Genomic DNA, 16,760 nt, shown 5'->3' on the forward strand with positions numbered 1-16,760 from the left:
GAGCGACTGTTGTACAGCCCAGCGTCACCCCCGGCCAAAGCAAGTTGTCCCTTTTCTGGTTCGGTGGCAGACCCCAGGCAGGGTGACCCTTTGATCCCCTAGCCAGGGACTCCGGGGACAGAGTGACCTGGTCTGGCTTTGCCTGTTCCTGTGGAAGTCAGACTACCTTGAACAATTGCAGACCCTGGGGAAAAAGCCCTGCAGACTGTGGTCAGGTGAAGCCCAGACCAGATCCCAAGCATGGATCTGCTGGGAAGAGCAGTTTCTTAAACTGAGCCAGGTGGGCTAGTTTTGATGTTGTCAACATATCAGCGTATATTAAGTTTTAAAGGATGAATGCAGTGAAAAGGAAAAGTGGGTGAAAAGAGCAGCTAAGCTCCCTCACAGGAGAGATGAGAGCCCGACATGGAGGGAAGACCTGTCCTTGCTCTGGAGCTCCCCAGGAGCACTGCAGAGGCTGACACAGGAGCCCCTGGGAGCCCTCGGCAGTGAGGACAGGAGGGGAAGATGCTCTGGTTGCTCACCCATTCCCTGCTGGCTAATTCTGGTTGGAGCTGCTGTCCCTGTCACCTGGGCTGTGCCTCCCTGAAGTGCAGCACCACCTTTGCTCCCTATGGCCAGACAAGGAGCCTGGAAACACGGAGACAGGTCTCAGCATCCCACCTACCACCCATCCTTCCTCACTGGCACTGATGTCGGTGTGAGCAGAGGAGAGAGCTTTCTGTGCTCTCTGTTCTTAGTAACCCCTTACCAAGAGTTTCTGGGGCAGGAATGAGCTATGTTAGCAAAGCAGAAGTAATCTGTGTCTGTCAGCAGATCCCAAGGTAAAAGGCTCCACTTGTCCAGCTCTTGGATTTACACTTTACTAACAGCTCTGCGGGCTGCCTTGTGATGCACCGTACACCAGTTCGCCCCTTGGTGCTCTTGAGTGCAATTAAGTTGTGGGGTTTTTTTTAAATGTAGTTTGACAATATGCAGGTTAGGTTTGTATTTTATTTACAGCTTTTACTTGGGGACCAATAAAACCCCAGCTGGCTAATGTGAGATCTAAAACTTGCATCTCACTCTTTGCCTTGGATATCTTTTCTATGGTAAACTATTTATTTGTGTTTCATCTTGTACAAGCTCCTCTTTCCATGCTGAGAAGCTGAGAGCTCCAGGGGCTCTTTGAAGACTATTTGCTATAGGATAGCAACTGGAATTCTCTTTAAACATCCGCGCCTGCTTTGTCCTACAACTGGCCTCTTGGTGTCAACACGCAGTTTTGTGCGAGTTTCCTGTGCAAAGCTAACATTTGCACACTCCCCTGGCAATTGCACTTCCAGATCCCTCTTGTTCAAGCATATCCCATCATTTATTCTTGCAAGCATGAGCAGCAGTTACTCGACGTGCCAAATTAGAGGCAGCATCAAGGCCTCTTTAAAAAGGAAGATTTAACCGGGTTATGAATGACCGCTGTGCTGCTCGGGTAGGAGGAATGTGCTGCGTGACCTACATGGCCGGTCAAAATGATCCACGTTTGGATTGCAAGTATGTGGTCCCCCTATCTCTGAGCCTTCAGGTTCTCATCACACAATTAAAATGCGACCAACTCTTCATGGAAGGGGTTATTCAACAGCAGGATGAGGCACATGCTTGCAAAATTCCAGCGCATTTCAATGTCGGGCAGTCAGACATCTCCACCTATGAGCATCCCCGGACGCTGACCCAGGCGTGCCAGCAGAGCACGGGTGAAGGGTGAGGTGGCATCAGGCTAGCGACACAAATCACGCTAAAAATGCCAAATAGCTGCGTTTACATGCATTCACAATCCGAGGGTCGTGCTCTTGCCACAAAAAGGAAGATGAACCCTGGCGAGATGGGAGCGATGTTCCCAAGGATGCCTCTGGGAGGGAAAGATCAAGAACCGATGATCATAATGGCCTCAGCTGCTAAAACAGTCAAAATAATAATGGGGTGGGGAGGATGCTGGAGGGGCTAGATGCGGCCAGGGAAGCCACGTGATGAGTGCCCATCATGTGCCGGTGCTTCTGCCCAGTGACACCCCAATGTGCCCATTCTCCCTGGGATGTTGCAGGCCTTCAGTGCGCATATCCCAACATGCAGCCCCCTTTTAAATCCCAGCAGAGATTTCTGTTACGTGGGTGGGAACAGCCAGGACAAGCTCTAGGAAGACACAGAAGGGAAAATATTTTCTTTCGCTCCGGCATTATTTTTTCACTCCTTCTGTTTTCCTTTCTGCCCTTCCTTTGCCATCTCAGAGCTCTCTAAATTCACAGGAGCTCCTCCTCAAGGTGAAATGAAGGCTCCGGGCTGCGTTTGGTGGTGCCGGCGGAGGAGGGGGGGACGAGGGTCAGGGAGGGTTAAGCAGGGAGGGGGCAGTGCAACAAGGAAGCCTGATCTAGTGATTAAACAAAGGGATTCAGCCAACATGTGTAAAATTAAGTGATCAAGAGTTGATTACAGAGTGCATTGATTGTGTACTGATGGATTAAACAGAGTCGTGCTCGGGATGCGATTTTCCGAGCCGGGCACGGAGAGCGCAGGCAATCGACGTGTTGGCCAGAAGGACCCGCTTCTCCCAATCCCTGGCTTTTATACATTCTCCGGATAAATCTGCAGAGAGGCCCGTGGAATTATAATCGATTATCCATTTCTCAAAGTCACTTAAGGGCCCTGAGCTACAAGCTAAAGTGCCGGTGCTGCGAAGAGGCATTGGGTATGCGCCGGCATGTGCAGGTGCTGGCGCGAGGGGAAAATGTGGCAATGACCCTGCGTGCTGCAAGCTGATGAATCTATTTTCTTGTAGGAAATAGTTTTGACAGTTCAATATCTGTGTTTTCGATATGTGCCCCACACACCCCCGAGGGAGGAGAGAAGAGGAGCTGGAAAGTGGGGGGGAGGGAGTGGGTGGGAGGCAGGGAAAGACTCTACCCCATCACCCCTTCAAATTATAGGCGTATCAGTATATCACCAACTTAACAGGCTGCCCTCCAAGTCAAGGGCATGGGAGCAGCGTGACTGCCTGCAGGCATCTGCTGCAGGGATAGAACGGGGCTGGAGCCCCTCTTGGGGCACCTCTCTGGACTACGGGGGGACCCACAGCAAGCCCCCGCCCCGCTGGCAGTGGGGTGGTCCCCAGGCTCTTGTTTCACTGCCAATGGTGAAGGCAGAGTCCCATTTCCAGGCTGATCCTGTCTCTCAGGATGCGGCCAGATCCTTCGCCAAGGAGCTAGAGGAGCAGGAGGACGGGGCGCGCAAGAGCTGAGCAGCTGCAGTCTGGTACAGGATCGTCCTGCAGGTTTTGCAGGGACCTGGGATGTGCAGCGGTGGGATGCATCCAGGAGGGAAAAGGACCTCCAGCGCTCCCCCAGCCCTTGTGCAGGGCTGTCACTCCCGCTCACAACTGCATCCTGGTTTCTGGTATGGATGAAGCAATCAGAGCATGGCACAGACCCCAAAAGTGTCTAGAACCTCAGACCCCAGCTCTCTTATGAGCTCCCAGCCAGACATGGGGATGTTCCTGTGAAACTCCCACCTTCTCTAGTTCCCACTGCTGTTATTTTTTGGCAGCTAAAGAAGGTATTTTGCTCCAGGTCTTTCCATCCCAAGGGTTGATGCAGAGCATGGATAATCAAGGCACACTTTGGCAATGCAGCTACACAGCTCCTCCTCGCCACCCTCTCCCACCAGCCCAGCAGGAACCCCAGCTCAGGGGACTGGTTCAACAAGGGACAAAAAGTGACCCTTGTAACAGCAAACAGGGCCAGGCCTGCTAGTGAATGTCACCCAGCTGCCAGCCCTGGATGCACAGCCCCAGGCATGCCAGGCCGTCAAGGAGGAGGAGGAGGAGGGATGGTGAGGAGGCAGAGCCATTCCCCGTGCTCAGTCCAGCCATGACTGCACACACAGCACAGCCAGCGAGAGAGCCCTGGGGTCTCCTGCCTGGCTGCCTGCCTGCTGGGGAGTGTGCTGGGTCCCAGTGCCTGGTTTTGCAAGCCCCACTGAGGAAGGAGTGGCTGTGGGACACAGATTTTGCAGAATTGTAGGCATGGTCCCTGGGTCCCACTGGATCTGGGTGGTTTGTCCACAGCCTGGCCAGTCTTGGCTGCATGGCGTGACAAGACCCACAGGATGGAGGGCAGCTCAAGGATATGGGGGGAAGGAGGTGCATCATGCTCCAGGAGAACCCCCAGGCTGGAGGGACAGAACTGTAGGATTCCCCCAGGAGTGCTTCTGCCGTGCCATGTTTGCTGAAGCCAGGGACTCCACTGATGCTGGGGAGACCCAGCTGCTCCCCAGGACTTGTGTGTTTTGGAGACGAGGCAGTAGGTTGGAGGAGGCTCCATTCTCGCTGCCAGGGCAGAGGATGGGTGGCAGTGGGAAGGTCCAACTCTGTGGTCCTGAGCTTGCCCAGACTCATACCAGCACCCATCAGAGAAGCTGGAGCAGAGAAGGGATCATCTGTCTCTGTCCCTGGTCCCTGCTGTCCCGGTTTGATCCATCTCCAGCCTAGCACGGGTCATGGCCAGACACCAATGTGCTTCCCTGGGGAAAGCCGGCATGGGCAGCCTCCCCTGCCAGGAGCCACAAGGAAGGAGGGCAGGGACGGAGGCAGCGCAGCCCCTTGGCTTGCTCTTGGCATTTCTCTATTTTTCTCTTGTGAAGCCTGGGGAGGCATTTCTGCTCCGCTCTGCAGAGCTGCGTTGAGCCCAGGAGCAGTGCCATGGGAAGACGGGACTGCAGCCTGTCCCAGCCCTCCTCTTCCCCTCTCCCTTCCAGGTCCCTGTCACGCTCTCCCTTTCCAGCTCTCCCGGCAGCCCGCGTCCCTCTCATCGAGGATTCATTGTCTTGTCAGCCTCTAGTTAGCCAGCATGCGTGCGAATCATAAATTACCCCACCCGGGCCTCTGCTATGCTTCAGCACAGACAAAAAAATTGCACTCCATCACCGTGTCTCCCGGCTTTTAGTGGTATTGATCAATGCTGCTCCCTTCCCGCCCCCCCCCTTTTCATTTTAACCGAGCCGGTTAAGTGCAGTATCTTATTTTGTGCTGGGACAAATGAAAAGAATATTAGCAAGGGCTGAAATATATCTCTTTTTTATCTCTCTGCTACTTTTTTATTGAATCTTTCTGAGTAGGTGGCTTTCCGCAGGATGACAGCCTCATGACAGGCTCCTCATTAGAGCCGAGACAGTAATTGTGATGCATTTCCCTGCGCAGCCTTTTCACTTCTCCCCCCGCTCCTGCCTTTACTCCTCTCTCCTTTTCCCCTGATTTGTAAAGTGATTGGATGTACAGACTCACTCAGTTTCTTAAATTATTGCCCAGTTCAATCCATCTTCCTCTGCCCTGTGCCGGGCAGCCGTGATCTCCGCAGGTGGAGAGCCAGGGCCGGGATCACGAGTGGTGGGGTCGGATGCTCGGAGGGGCTCCTCATCTCTCCTCACTGCCGGGCTGCCACCCGCCATGAGAAACATGGTGCCAGACGCGACAGGACGTGCAACAGCCTCTGAAGAGCCCAGGGTGCTGTTTGAACACACATTTTTACTACGCAACTCATGGGATCACCCCAGCTGATGTTAGCTGCATGGCAGCAGCACTGCACCAGTTTACACCAGTCCTCTCCAGTATCCAGCTTGCCTGGAGAGGCAGCTACAAGAGCAACTCTTTTCTTTGGAAGGAAATCAGTATTTTAGCAAGCTTTTCTGCCTCAGATCCCTCCGTAGTTTTTAGCCTCAGGAGAAGCAGGTATATTTTCTAAGCTGCTTGGGAGCTTGGGCATGTTAGCAGGGAGCAGTGCTGGGGATCAGGCCCTTGGCAGGGATGCAGGGGGCTGAGTTCAGCTCTTCGCTCTGCCCCAGCTTGCCCATGAGTTTGTAGAGGTCTCTCGGTCCATCTGTGCCTCTATGTGTTTTATACACCTTAGCTGTCTAAAACTGGCTGTCACCCATCCCTGTGCCCCTCTCTGCTAGATTCAAGGCAGGAGTGGCCCCATGCCGTGCCCAGCACAATCCGAGTCCAGCTTCTGCCGGTGCCCTGCGGCAGCTTTGTGCTGTGATGCAGGAGTGGAGAAGCAGTGACTCTTCAAAAGTCTTTTCTTACATGAAAAGCCACTTTTCCAGACCTCTGCTCCCTGCCCGCTTACACACACCTCCAAAACACATGTCCTCCAGGGAAGGGCAGGTCTGCTCGATGCAGGGTGATTCCTCAGTGATCTGGATGTGCTCGCTGCACTGTGAGGTGTTCGCAGAGTTAAGGCATGCTGTGGATGTGGTTACAGCCAGATGCTGAACCCAGCCACAGCACCTGAAGCCGGAGTCACCTCGCTGCCCATTGCTGTCCCTGGCGCCTCGCTCTCCACCACCCTGTGCAGAGCAAGTGCAAGAGGGGCCAGATCCAGGGCACCCAGACCTGGGCAGCAAGCTGAGGTCTGCATCCCACATAGCCAAGGTCCGCATCCCACACAGCCGAGGTCTGCATCCCACACAGCCGAAGTCTGCATCCCAGAGCCAGCCAGGAGCCCAAGGAAGGGGAAGGGCCTGCTGGAAGGAGCAGAACGTGCCCTGACCTCAAGCCACCCCCTTGTGCAGGTTTTTGGGGGCCACGTACCTTTTGGCCCCAGTCAAAACCAGCAGGATCCAAGGTGGCAGCCAGCAGGCAGGATGCAGCCCCATGGGAATGGCACTGGGAGCACACCAGTAAGTATCAGGGAGATGGGAGAGCGATGAGCAACTTTATTCCTGCTCACTCACTTTATTACCAAATACTTTTTGCCTCTGCTGTTATTCCAGAGTGCTCTGCACTGACACGTGAACCATCTCCGCCTTCCTCACCCCACCATTGTCATCCTCTCCCGGCTGCGGTGCAGCCCCTTGGCTGCACTTACTGTCAGGGCTCTGCGAGCCTCATCGGCTGCAGTGCAGGCTTGCCGGGAGAAGAGTGAGCGTTTGGCTATTTTCAAGCTAATATGGGGCTTGCTTTGAATTATTGTTTTTTGAGCTGGAAGGAAAGGAGGCTTGTCACACGAGATATCTGCTATCAGTACACAAATAACAGCAAGCCCATCATCGAATGGAAAATAATCGTCGCGGAAACCAAGTTGCGGGGGAGCCGGGAGGGATTATTACAGGCGCTGGCAGTGGTGATGCTGTCAAGGAGCCTGTGTCAGCACTTCCATTACCACCCACCTGGTTTCAGCGCGGCCCCCAAAGCGGCACGCGGGGCTGTGGGGCCCCAGCATGGGGTCATTTCTATTCAGAAGAGTTTCAGATCTACTGGCTTTGATTGGGTTTAAATGATGGAGTGTTTAAGAGGGAGAGAGAGGAAATAGGAGGGCGAGATGGAGGGAGGCATCTTGGAGGAGGGGGAGTTTGGTACTCAGACAAGTGGAAAACAGTTTGAGATAGGAGAAATTAGGAGTTGGGAGAGAAGAGCTGGTTCTCCCAGGGGCAAGTTTCAGATGGCCATGAGGAAGGACAGTGTGGGGAGATGACCCAAAACCTGGGCAGATGCCCTGGAGTCTGCACAGCAAAGGGCTCTTAGGAAAGAGCGAACGCATCCCCAGCAGGGAACGTGCCCCCCACCCACTGGCACTGCCTGTGCCACCCGCGGTGGCAGTCCTGGGGAGGCACCTGGCTGTGCAATAAGCCATCAGCGGAGCTGAGCAATTGAATTATAAACTATTTCATTCATTTGGCAACTTGCTGAGCTCCTGGGCAGAGCGAGCCCTCATGCCTTGTAAACTTTGCTCATTTGGAGTGACGTGGGAGCATCATTTACTCAGTGCTGCATAGTGACGAGGGGCTGTATACATCACATGCTGTAATGGCTGTTGGTGGGCTGGGTCCCTTTTTTTTCTCACTTAAATGCTCTCCAAAACAGCATTTCCCATTCTGCTTGTGAGGGGAAAGCTCTCCCTTCCAAGTGACCCAGTCCTGGCCTGCAAACACCTCGTTAGTGCTGTCAGCCCTCCATTCCGGGGCACAAACGCAGGGTGGGAGCGGGGATGGCTTCATGCCTTCACACCTATTCAGTGCCACGCTTGCATCCCCGGTACCTGAGCCCAGCTCCTAGCCTGTCACTTCGTGGTAAATCAGGCCTGACTCAGAGGACTCAGAGGAATTATGTTGGATCCATATCAGTGTAACTGAGGGCAGGATCTGGCCCTCAATCCCCAGCAGGATCAGGAGGGTTTGGTTCCGTCCCTGCCTGGGCTGGGATCCGTTTGCAGATGCCCTCCAATGGAGCCCATGGACAAATTCCTCCATGCAGGGGTGCGTCTGCGCATCGAGCCCTCTGCTTTCAGAGCAGGAAATATTCGGTTTCAACACTTGGAGTTAAACATTTCCGCGGAGCCCAGGAGACGAGGCAAACAGCGGGAGCACCAAGGCTTTGCCTTTTCATCTCTCTGGCACTGGTGAGCGGGGGGTCAGCAGCAGGGGAAGCACGGCAGAGCCGAGGAGGGTAAACACTGGACCTGAGCCCACCGAGTAACCAGAGAGTGAAGGGGAGAGAGAGGGGCAAAGAAAACAAAAACACAGCTGCCAAAAAACAAAAGCCTGAAAAGAGCCATTCAGGGTCTCCGAGGAGCAGGTTTGGCACAGGGCAGGGACAGAAGAGCAGGGAGCACTCGCTGCTGGGGCAGGCACGGGTCCAGCCTGCTCGGGGATATGGACCCTTCATTTTGCCCTGGGCACATCTATGCGCTCTGCTCCCTCGAGTGGGGTAAGCACCTACACCCCAGCATGTCCAGGTGTACACACAGTGCAGCATCCTTTGCTTTTTCATGGGTACCAAGATGTCCCTGCTCCAGAGAGGAGAGGCAACATGTATGCATCTCCCTCCACCTTTGCATCCACAAACAAAACCCGAGGACCCGCAATGCCCATCCTCTCCCTCTCCACAACCCAGCATCCCACGCCACAGAGCTGGGTACCACTGCTCAGCGTAAGACACCACAGCGTGGGCATGTGCCAGGCTCTGGGGCACGCTGTGGATGCAGATGCCGCTGATTTGGGGAGACGCATCCCGCTGGCAGCCTCTGTGGCAGTGCGGGCATGCAGTGGGTTTCGCAGACCTGGGGAGGCTTGCGTAGGTGTCCTGCTGGCATGGGAGATGATCCTTCCCTTCTGCCTGTCACTCACACTTAGCCCTGCTCCTGCAAAAGCGTGGTTGTCAGCCCCTTGGGCCAGGAGCCGGGGCTCCTTCTGTCTCCTGCTTTGCAATCTGTACGTCAGGGACTTGGCTGCATGTCTAGGTCCCTGTTTTCCTGCCCCTCTGGAAGCCCTTGCTGCAGTGCAAGCACCAGCCTCCCACACTCACTGGAGCAAGGGGATCTTTGCGGCTGTCACAGGGATGCAGGGTGACAGCTGTCACCTCCTTCCTTGGCACGAATTCGTCACCGTATTGTTGGTGTAGCTGGTGGGTAAGGCCTCGCTGCTCATTTCTCCTGCTGGCCTGGGCTGGGGTTGGGAGTGGCTGTGGAAGGCAGCAAGGCTCCTTCCCATGGCCTGAGATCCCTCCTGGTTGCCCCAGCCGTTGAAATCCAAAAAGTCACCGCTGCTTAGGAACATGCACCCCACGGAAGAGCCCTGAAGAACAAGCAGGGAGCGAGGACCTGGGCGTGCAGGAAGTTAAAAAAGCCACCAGCCTGGTGCAACAGAGCTGGTCCCCAGGAGGGACCCCAGCTGCGCCTCCTGGTCCGAAGCTGCCCATCCCAGCACTGCGGTCCAGGACACTCCATCACCTCCCCTCAGCAAAAAAACATCCCTGGGCTCCCCAGAGAGCAGAGAACCAAGGATGCCTAACCTCCAGTTCACCCTCCGGTGCTGCCGAGAACATCCCTGCCCCACCAGCCCAAGCTGTGGGTGGCAGACGAGGGGGGCTCACGGGCCCCACGGCGGTGGCCTGGGCTGGGAGTGGGGATGCGGCGCAGTAGGGTGGAGGGCAGCCTGTTTACCCGTCCATCTGCACACCCCACAGCGGGGATCCAGCAGGATTTCCCGTCCCCTCAAAGGCTGCCTGTTTATTTTGGGAGGGAGACTCAGACAGCTCCATTGTTTTGCTGTGAAGCTGGGGTTATAAATAGCAGGTGGTCGGGGACGCTCCTGGGCTATTTTGGGCCCCCACTACACAAAAGTGGAAAAGCTCCAAGAGGAAGGTGGAATTACTGAAATGCCGACCTTTCCCGCAAGGGTCAGCAGGAGCTGGTTGTTTGGGTTTGGGTTGGGTTCTGGGCATTATTTAAACACGAGGGAGGGAGGAGCGAGGAAGATATTCCCAGTTGCATGGGCTGCATGCTGTGTCCTCCCTGGCAGAAGGGTGGTAGGGATGAGGAGCTGAGGCACCCGGGATCTGCCGGGACTCTGCCCAGGAGCCGTCAGGAGTGGTTCAAGTCTGGAGGAGAGACCAGCTGGGTTTTCCTCCTGGCTCTGCAAATGGGAGAGTTCCCAGTGGATGGAGAAGCTGGGGAGGTAGGGGATGCCCCATAGCACTGGCCTGCCCCAACTTGCCCCTTGTGCCTCAGTTTCCCCCACCTCCTATAGGGAGGCTGAAGAAAAGGGCAGGTAATGTCCTGGCAATGGCCCCACTCCTGCCAGACACGTACGCTGTGTCCTGCTGGAAGGCAAGGATGAGCCAAGGTGACTCTCAAACTTATTTCAGACCCTTCCTGTCGTTAAATGCCTGCGCCAGGCGGTTATACAGAGAGCAGCAGGGACCCAGTAAAGCCACTCACACCAATGTTTTATACTTTGAGAAGGTCTATTCCTTTAATGGGGATTCATTTAACTGGGCTCTGCCATCGTTAGGAGCCATAAAATGGCACCTTTTGGCTCCTGATTGGAAGGCCACAGTGCACGCAGCCCCCTTGTATCCAGCGCTGGCTGCTTTATTGTGCATTACTGCCTCTCACTCGGATTTAACCAATTTGATCCATGTCTAATACATAAATAAATAATCCAGCAGGAGGGTTCACGTTAGACGACAACAGGCGGCTATAAAGCATGTTTCTCCGCACCAGAGCCATCTGAGCCAGGCTCCGCACGCCCTCTCATGAGCAGAGCTGCTAATACAGCTGGGAGAGGGGGGCCTGGAGACCTGTGGGCTTCTCTGTTTTATTGAAACTTCATTGTTTGCTTTAGAGTTTTATTTTATGTTAAATAGATGCTGTATATTCCTTATAGAGGGGGCAATAAAGTTTCTGAGCTGGAGGAAATTGGCTTCGGAGCAGGGAGTGAACCAGGGAGATGTGGCTGGGCAGGGGAGCGGCAGGGAGGATTTGGGGTGAGGAGGGTGTGAGGCAGCACCCTGCTTCCAGGGTGGCCTCAGGGGCTCAGCCCAGCTTGGGATCAGGGTCTACAGGCACCCCCAAATCTCGCCCAGGGATGATGCAAGCCCAGGGGGCTCGGACGGCTGCGGGGTCCAGAGCTGCTGGTGGTGCGGGGAGGGCAAGGGGCCCCATCCCAGCCCGGGGACGGGGTAAGCAATTGCTGCTGACCGCTGGGGCGGCCATGCCGAGCATCCAGATCTGCTCCCTGCCATCTGCAGCCCAGCACCGCGGGGTCTCCTCTGCCTCCCAACTGTTGTGTGCCCGTGGAGAATCGCTCTACCCTTCGGGGGCTCATCCTGACCTACCTGACTTCAGGAGTGCCGAGGAGGATGCAGATGGCTCTTCTTAATTTACTGTTATTAGTTAATAGGAACACCGGGTAGTGCTGTGTCATCCATCTGCCCCAAGTCGCACCACCTGCACCACAAACTGGGGAAGCCAGGGTTGCACGGGGTCACTCCCGAAATGTGGCTGTTGCTGCTCTCCCTGTAAGACTGGAGGGCCCATGGCCAGGGCTGGGATGCTTTCATGCCAGTTGCGGTCCTGCTGCAGAACAGAGTCAGTCCCTGCCCCAGGGAGCGTGCGACAGGGAGAGAAATGAGGCTATACTGGCAGAAACCCCCCTGGTTTCAGACCTCAGCTAGGACGGGGACCAGGGCAGAGCGCAGGCGATGCTGATGGCAGCCGATCAGAGCTAAAGCTTTCTCCCTTCTTTTCCTCCCCGCAGGCAAAAAGAAAGCGACTTTGTTTGACAGCCAGGCTCCGATCTGCCCCATCTGCCAGGTCCTCCTTCGCCCCGGGGAGTTGCAGGAGCACATGGAGCAGGAGCTGGAGAAGCTCACCCAGCTGAACATCAGGTAAGCAGTTCCCTGGGGTCCACCAGCACCCCTGGTTAGCCAGCCGGGGCACCCGCAGATGGCAGAGGAGATGGTGGTACCCACACCTACCAGATATGGGAGATTTAGTGCTAACCAGCGGAGCAGAAACATTTCCCTGGAGTTCATGACAATGGTAAAGCCAGGCAGAAGTGCCTCCCAGAGGGCACAGACACCCCTTTCCCTGGGGACTTGTGTTTGGGTGAGCAGCTCTCACATTGCTCACGTCCCATGATGGAGCAGGCCTGCAGCAATGGTGCGCTGCCCCTCAGCTGCCTTCAGCTCCCTTCTGCTTTCCTCAGCACAGCAAAGTCCCCTATTTAAAAAAATAATAATAATAATTGCATTTTAACTGCTAGCAGTTATTTAGGAAATGGCTGCAGCCAAGGGTTGGCAGATCCCTGCCCCTGCCTTAATAAAACTCAGCAGCCTTGGAAAAGAGCGTGTTTATTTCAATTATTAATGAATTCCCCGGTCATTAAAAGGTGAGGAAAGGAATCAAACTGCCAACTAGAAGCAAAGTTACGTCACCAGGTGGTAGGAGAGGAGGGAGAGTGCGTGTGTCAGTGTGTGCGTGTGTGCCAGGGCAAGGGGGTGCGCGTGGCTGTGCATAGTGTGGGGGATGCAGAATCCATCCCTGCCCAGCTTGGATCTTCTTTGCAACTGAGCGATAGCCATTGCAGATGAAAGGAGAAGGAGGGAGCTTTAGCTAGAGAAAGAGAGACCTGCCCCAATGGGTCCAGGTTGAGATCTCCCAAATTCGGCACCCACAGCCTCAGGCTGAAACCCGCATCCCCCACGCATTGCACAGGAAGATGGAGAAGAGGGGGGGCGCAGGGAACAGGCAGCCCATTTATCCCCCGCGACACCCAGTCCCCTTGCGAGTGTAATTTATGGTGTAATTTGGGCTGCATCCAACTTAATAAAGGGCCACTGCAAATTAGTGAACAGGTTTAAATGAACAGAAGCAATTAGTGCTCGGAGGAGCCCATCAAAGAAGTTGGGCCAATATCAGAGTGAAACTGAAACCGCAAGCCAGGAGCAGAGGCTGGCTGGCGCGAGGCGGTGATGGGAAGGTGGCGTTTAATGGGAAAGGAAAGGAAACCCTAAATCATAAAGCATGACAAGGGCCATTGTGGGCCAGCTGACAAATGAAAAAGAATGGCATTATTCCTTTAAATAACAGCAGCAGTTAGAGAGGAGACAGCTCTCCCCAGCTTGCCCTCGCTTCCCTGGCCCGCTCCGCTCGGCCATGCAGGCGGCGAAGAAGAATCAGAGGTCTTTATTAATTATTAAATAACGACTCCCTCTGTAGCGTGATAGATAACGTTCAATCTAGTCGATGGATTCAGGCGATGGAGGCTAATCTGTAACACGGCAGGCTCTGCACAGGGACGGTCTCTCCCAGTCCCGGAGGGGAGCGATGCAGGGGCCAGCCGGCGGCAGCAGGCAGGGCGCGCAGGGCGGGCAGCAATAGCGGGCAGCAGGACGTGAGCGGGTCGAGCCCCTGTGCGCTGCTCGGCTGTGGCAGGGTGGCTCGGTCTAGCGGGTGGCCCCTTCTCCCATTCCCCCACCTTTCCCGCCTGGAGGAGCCGGGAGCAAGAACACATCAACAAGAGGAGAGAGAAACTAATAATGATCTCAAATAACCCAATAAACATAAAAATAAAATGTAGGCCTATAAACGTGACGGGCACCGGCAGCCCTGGCCGCTCCCTGCCAATACCGACTTGTTACCGAAATGGCTGAGCAGCTGTTACTTATCAGTCTGATGGGGAGAAGCGGACCGGGGGGCTGCTTTCCAAGGGCCTTTTTTTTTTTAATTTAAAGAGGATGCAGCCAATCATGGCTTGTGCTGTTAAGTTTTAATAAACCTTAATGATTTGCAACAAAATCATAAATTTCCAGCTCTCGGGGTTAGGAAGGCAGATCCCCTCCTGCCCGCTGAGCCTGCAGCACCAGAGACTTGGCGGGTGCCGCATCAGCTCCCGCTGCGGCACCGGGGCTCCCCGTGTGCCGGGATCTCCCCCGAGGCAGCGCGGCCACGGGGCTGTGTGGCGGGGTGAGCCAGCCGAGATGCTGCCGTAGGGCCAGATCAAGAGGAGGGGAGAGGCTGGTGGAGGAGCAAGGCGGAGGGGCTTCCCCGCGCCATCGCCTCCGCCGGGCGTTGAGCACTCGTGTGGGCTTTCGGGCATCGCCGGAGTGGGGAGCTCAGCATCGCTTGGAGGAGGGCAGAGAAAGGGAAGGAGGAAAAGGGATTCCTCCAGGTGATCACAGGAGCTTCTTGGGGCTGAGATACAAGGGAGCTGTAGGAGCTACCTGGATGATGCTACCCATGATCCCAGCTCACCAGCAGCCTGGGGTTGCACCCCACCCACACCAATGCACCCCTTGCTCAGCTGGCAGGGATGGGGTTTGCTATCCCCCAGGGACAGGAACAGCCCTTCTTCCCCATCGGCAGTGTCGGTGTGACCGTTCTGGCCTCAGGCCAGGGACATCTCAAGGTCTACCCAGCTGGAGCATCAAGCGGTGAGGCAGGAGGAGCCATGCTGAGCCACAGGGCAGCACCCACCCGTGCCAAGGGGCTGTGTGTGCCCAGGGGATGGACACCGGCCGTTGGACCGGTGATGAACATCACCCAGGAGGATCCAACCCTGGTGCAGGGTCAAGCTCTCCCTTGAAAAAGCAGACTTGAGTGGGAATGAGGGACCTGAGTTTCTAGCTCTGCTGCCTTCTTGGGGTGTCCAGTCTCCCAAAGCACAGGGAGAGACCTGTTCGTGCTCGCCCCATGGCTCCTCCACCCCATGTGGGTCCGGCCAAGCCCCATGCACAGCTCCGTGCTGTGAGGCAAGGCTCTCTGAATGCAAATTTCATTTCTGAGCCACTGGCGCTGTTTCAAGAGCCGGCAGCCTCCGAGCCCTTCTCGGTGTTACATATGTAACAGCCTCATTGAACTTGACATGTCAAATTCAGGCCATTTGTGCAAAATCTCCCTTTAATAATACCGTTTCATTTCGCTCAAATGAGACTTGAATGCATGTAAAATGGAAAAGGATATTTAAGCGCTAACATTAGGCAGATGTCTTGCCAGAGGCCGATTGAATATATGAGATTTTGAAGTGCTTAACACGTTTTCGGTGCTCCCTCTTAGAATATGTCACCTGGCTTTCTTTTTTCTCCCCCTCCTTTCTTTTTTCCCCCCCCTCTTTGAGTGAAGGGTATAAATTGAAAGAAAACAAAACTACAAGCCTTGGTTTTATGGGGTTTAACTCTTGCCAGGCAAGACTGTTGGTATTCCTCCTCCAAAGAGAAATTACCTAGTAGCTCACCTTCGCAGAGCACAAGCACAAAGCAGCAGAGAGCGGGAGGCGGGCAAGCGGCAGCCCCACGGTGCTCTGCAGAAGGGATGATTTCCTTGCTCTGCATGTACAGCTTGGAGAGCAAGAGGTGCCAATCCCCAGCTGAGCTGCTAAGTGCCACCAAGGTAAAAATAAGAAATAATAACAGCGACCCTCTGTGTACACTGATGCCCTGTGCCCCAGCCAGGCTGGTCGCTGCAGAATACATGAATATTCCTGGCTTATGTGCATGAAGCTTATCTGTGTGCTAGATGCACGTCTCCTATCCTCACTCGATTTATATTCACCTGTTTTACACCTCATCCGTATTAAAGGCTTGCAATAAAGCACACTGAAATGTGAGACTCTTTCTGGAGCTGTCAATGGCCCCAGCTCTGAGCTTCGGCTGGTGCTTTGGCTGCAGATGCATTTCCCCAGCCCAGGACCACCCAGGGAGTGCAGGCAGGCACAGGGTTCGAGAGTAGCACCCATGGGTGTCCTTCAGGACAGGCACACACATGCACATCCCCATGTGCCTATGAGTGTATCGCTGCATATGTCACTGCAGGTAAATACCACGAGCGGAGGTGATGGTGCGCAGGGGGACCCTTAAACCGTGCCTGCTGCTCCCCGAGCAGTGACCAGAGGGGACAACCTGCTGATGATGGGGGAGGCTGGGTGGAGAAGGGGCAGGTTTGGGGCTATGGTTTGAGTTTGGGGTGGGAGGGAAGATGAGTTTGAGGACAGAAGAGGAGGAAAGGAGGCAGTAGGAGCTGTGCAGCCCACCTCAGCTGATGGTCCCCAGTGGGTCCACAGTGCTTTCTAGAGTTTGGAGAAGAGGCACTTATTGGCCATTTAAAAAACGTTAGGAAGTCACATTACAAATAATACAGTTGCTGAGTCAAGCACTTGAAGGTTGGGAATGTGCCTTTCCATGCAGTGGTTTTAATAACATGATGCTCTGTTCCTGAATATGCAGTGCTCTTTAAAAAATTTATTTGGCAGGGGGCATTTTTATTTCCCTGTGTGACAGCTAGCAGATTCTTTCCTGCATTACCAGCAGCAAACCTATGCTTCAGAGCTGTGATTTCACCTCCCCAAAAGGATGAGGTGTGTCATTATAGCTGGGGAATGGTCCAGAGGGTGGAGCAGTGAGTTGGACCATGCTGTCTGTGCCTGCTTTTCCAGCTGAAGGATGGTGTGAGCTCAGACAG

The 16,760-nt window shown here is 54.8% G+C and overlaps 1 protein-coding gene across 4 annotated transcripts in view; it reads left to right on the forward strand.

The window, feature by feature from the left end:
• RNF220 (ring finger protein 220) overlaps positions 1-16,760 on the forward strand; it is a 227,998-nt gene that overhangs the window by 125,937 nt on the left and 85,301 nt on the right. For all 4 annotated transcript variants that reach the window (XM_052800408.1, XM_052800411.1, XM_052800410.1 and 1 more), the window contains one exon: positions 12,061-12,190. In XM_052800408.1, the coding sequence (XP_052656368.1) occupies positions 12,061-12,190 (130 nt within the window). The remainder of the gene's footprint in view (positions 1-12,060; positions 12,191-16,760) is intronic.

Source organism: Harpia harpyja, chromosome 11 (genome assembly GCF_026419915.1).
Source record: "Harpia harpyja isolate bHarHar1 chromosome 11, bHarHar1 primary haplotype, whole genome shotgun sequence".
Classification (NCBI taxonomy): domain Eukaryota; kingdom Metazoa; phylum Chordata; class Aves; order Accipitriformes; family Accipitridae; genus Harpia; species Harpia harpyja.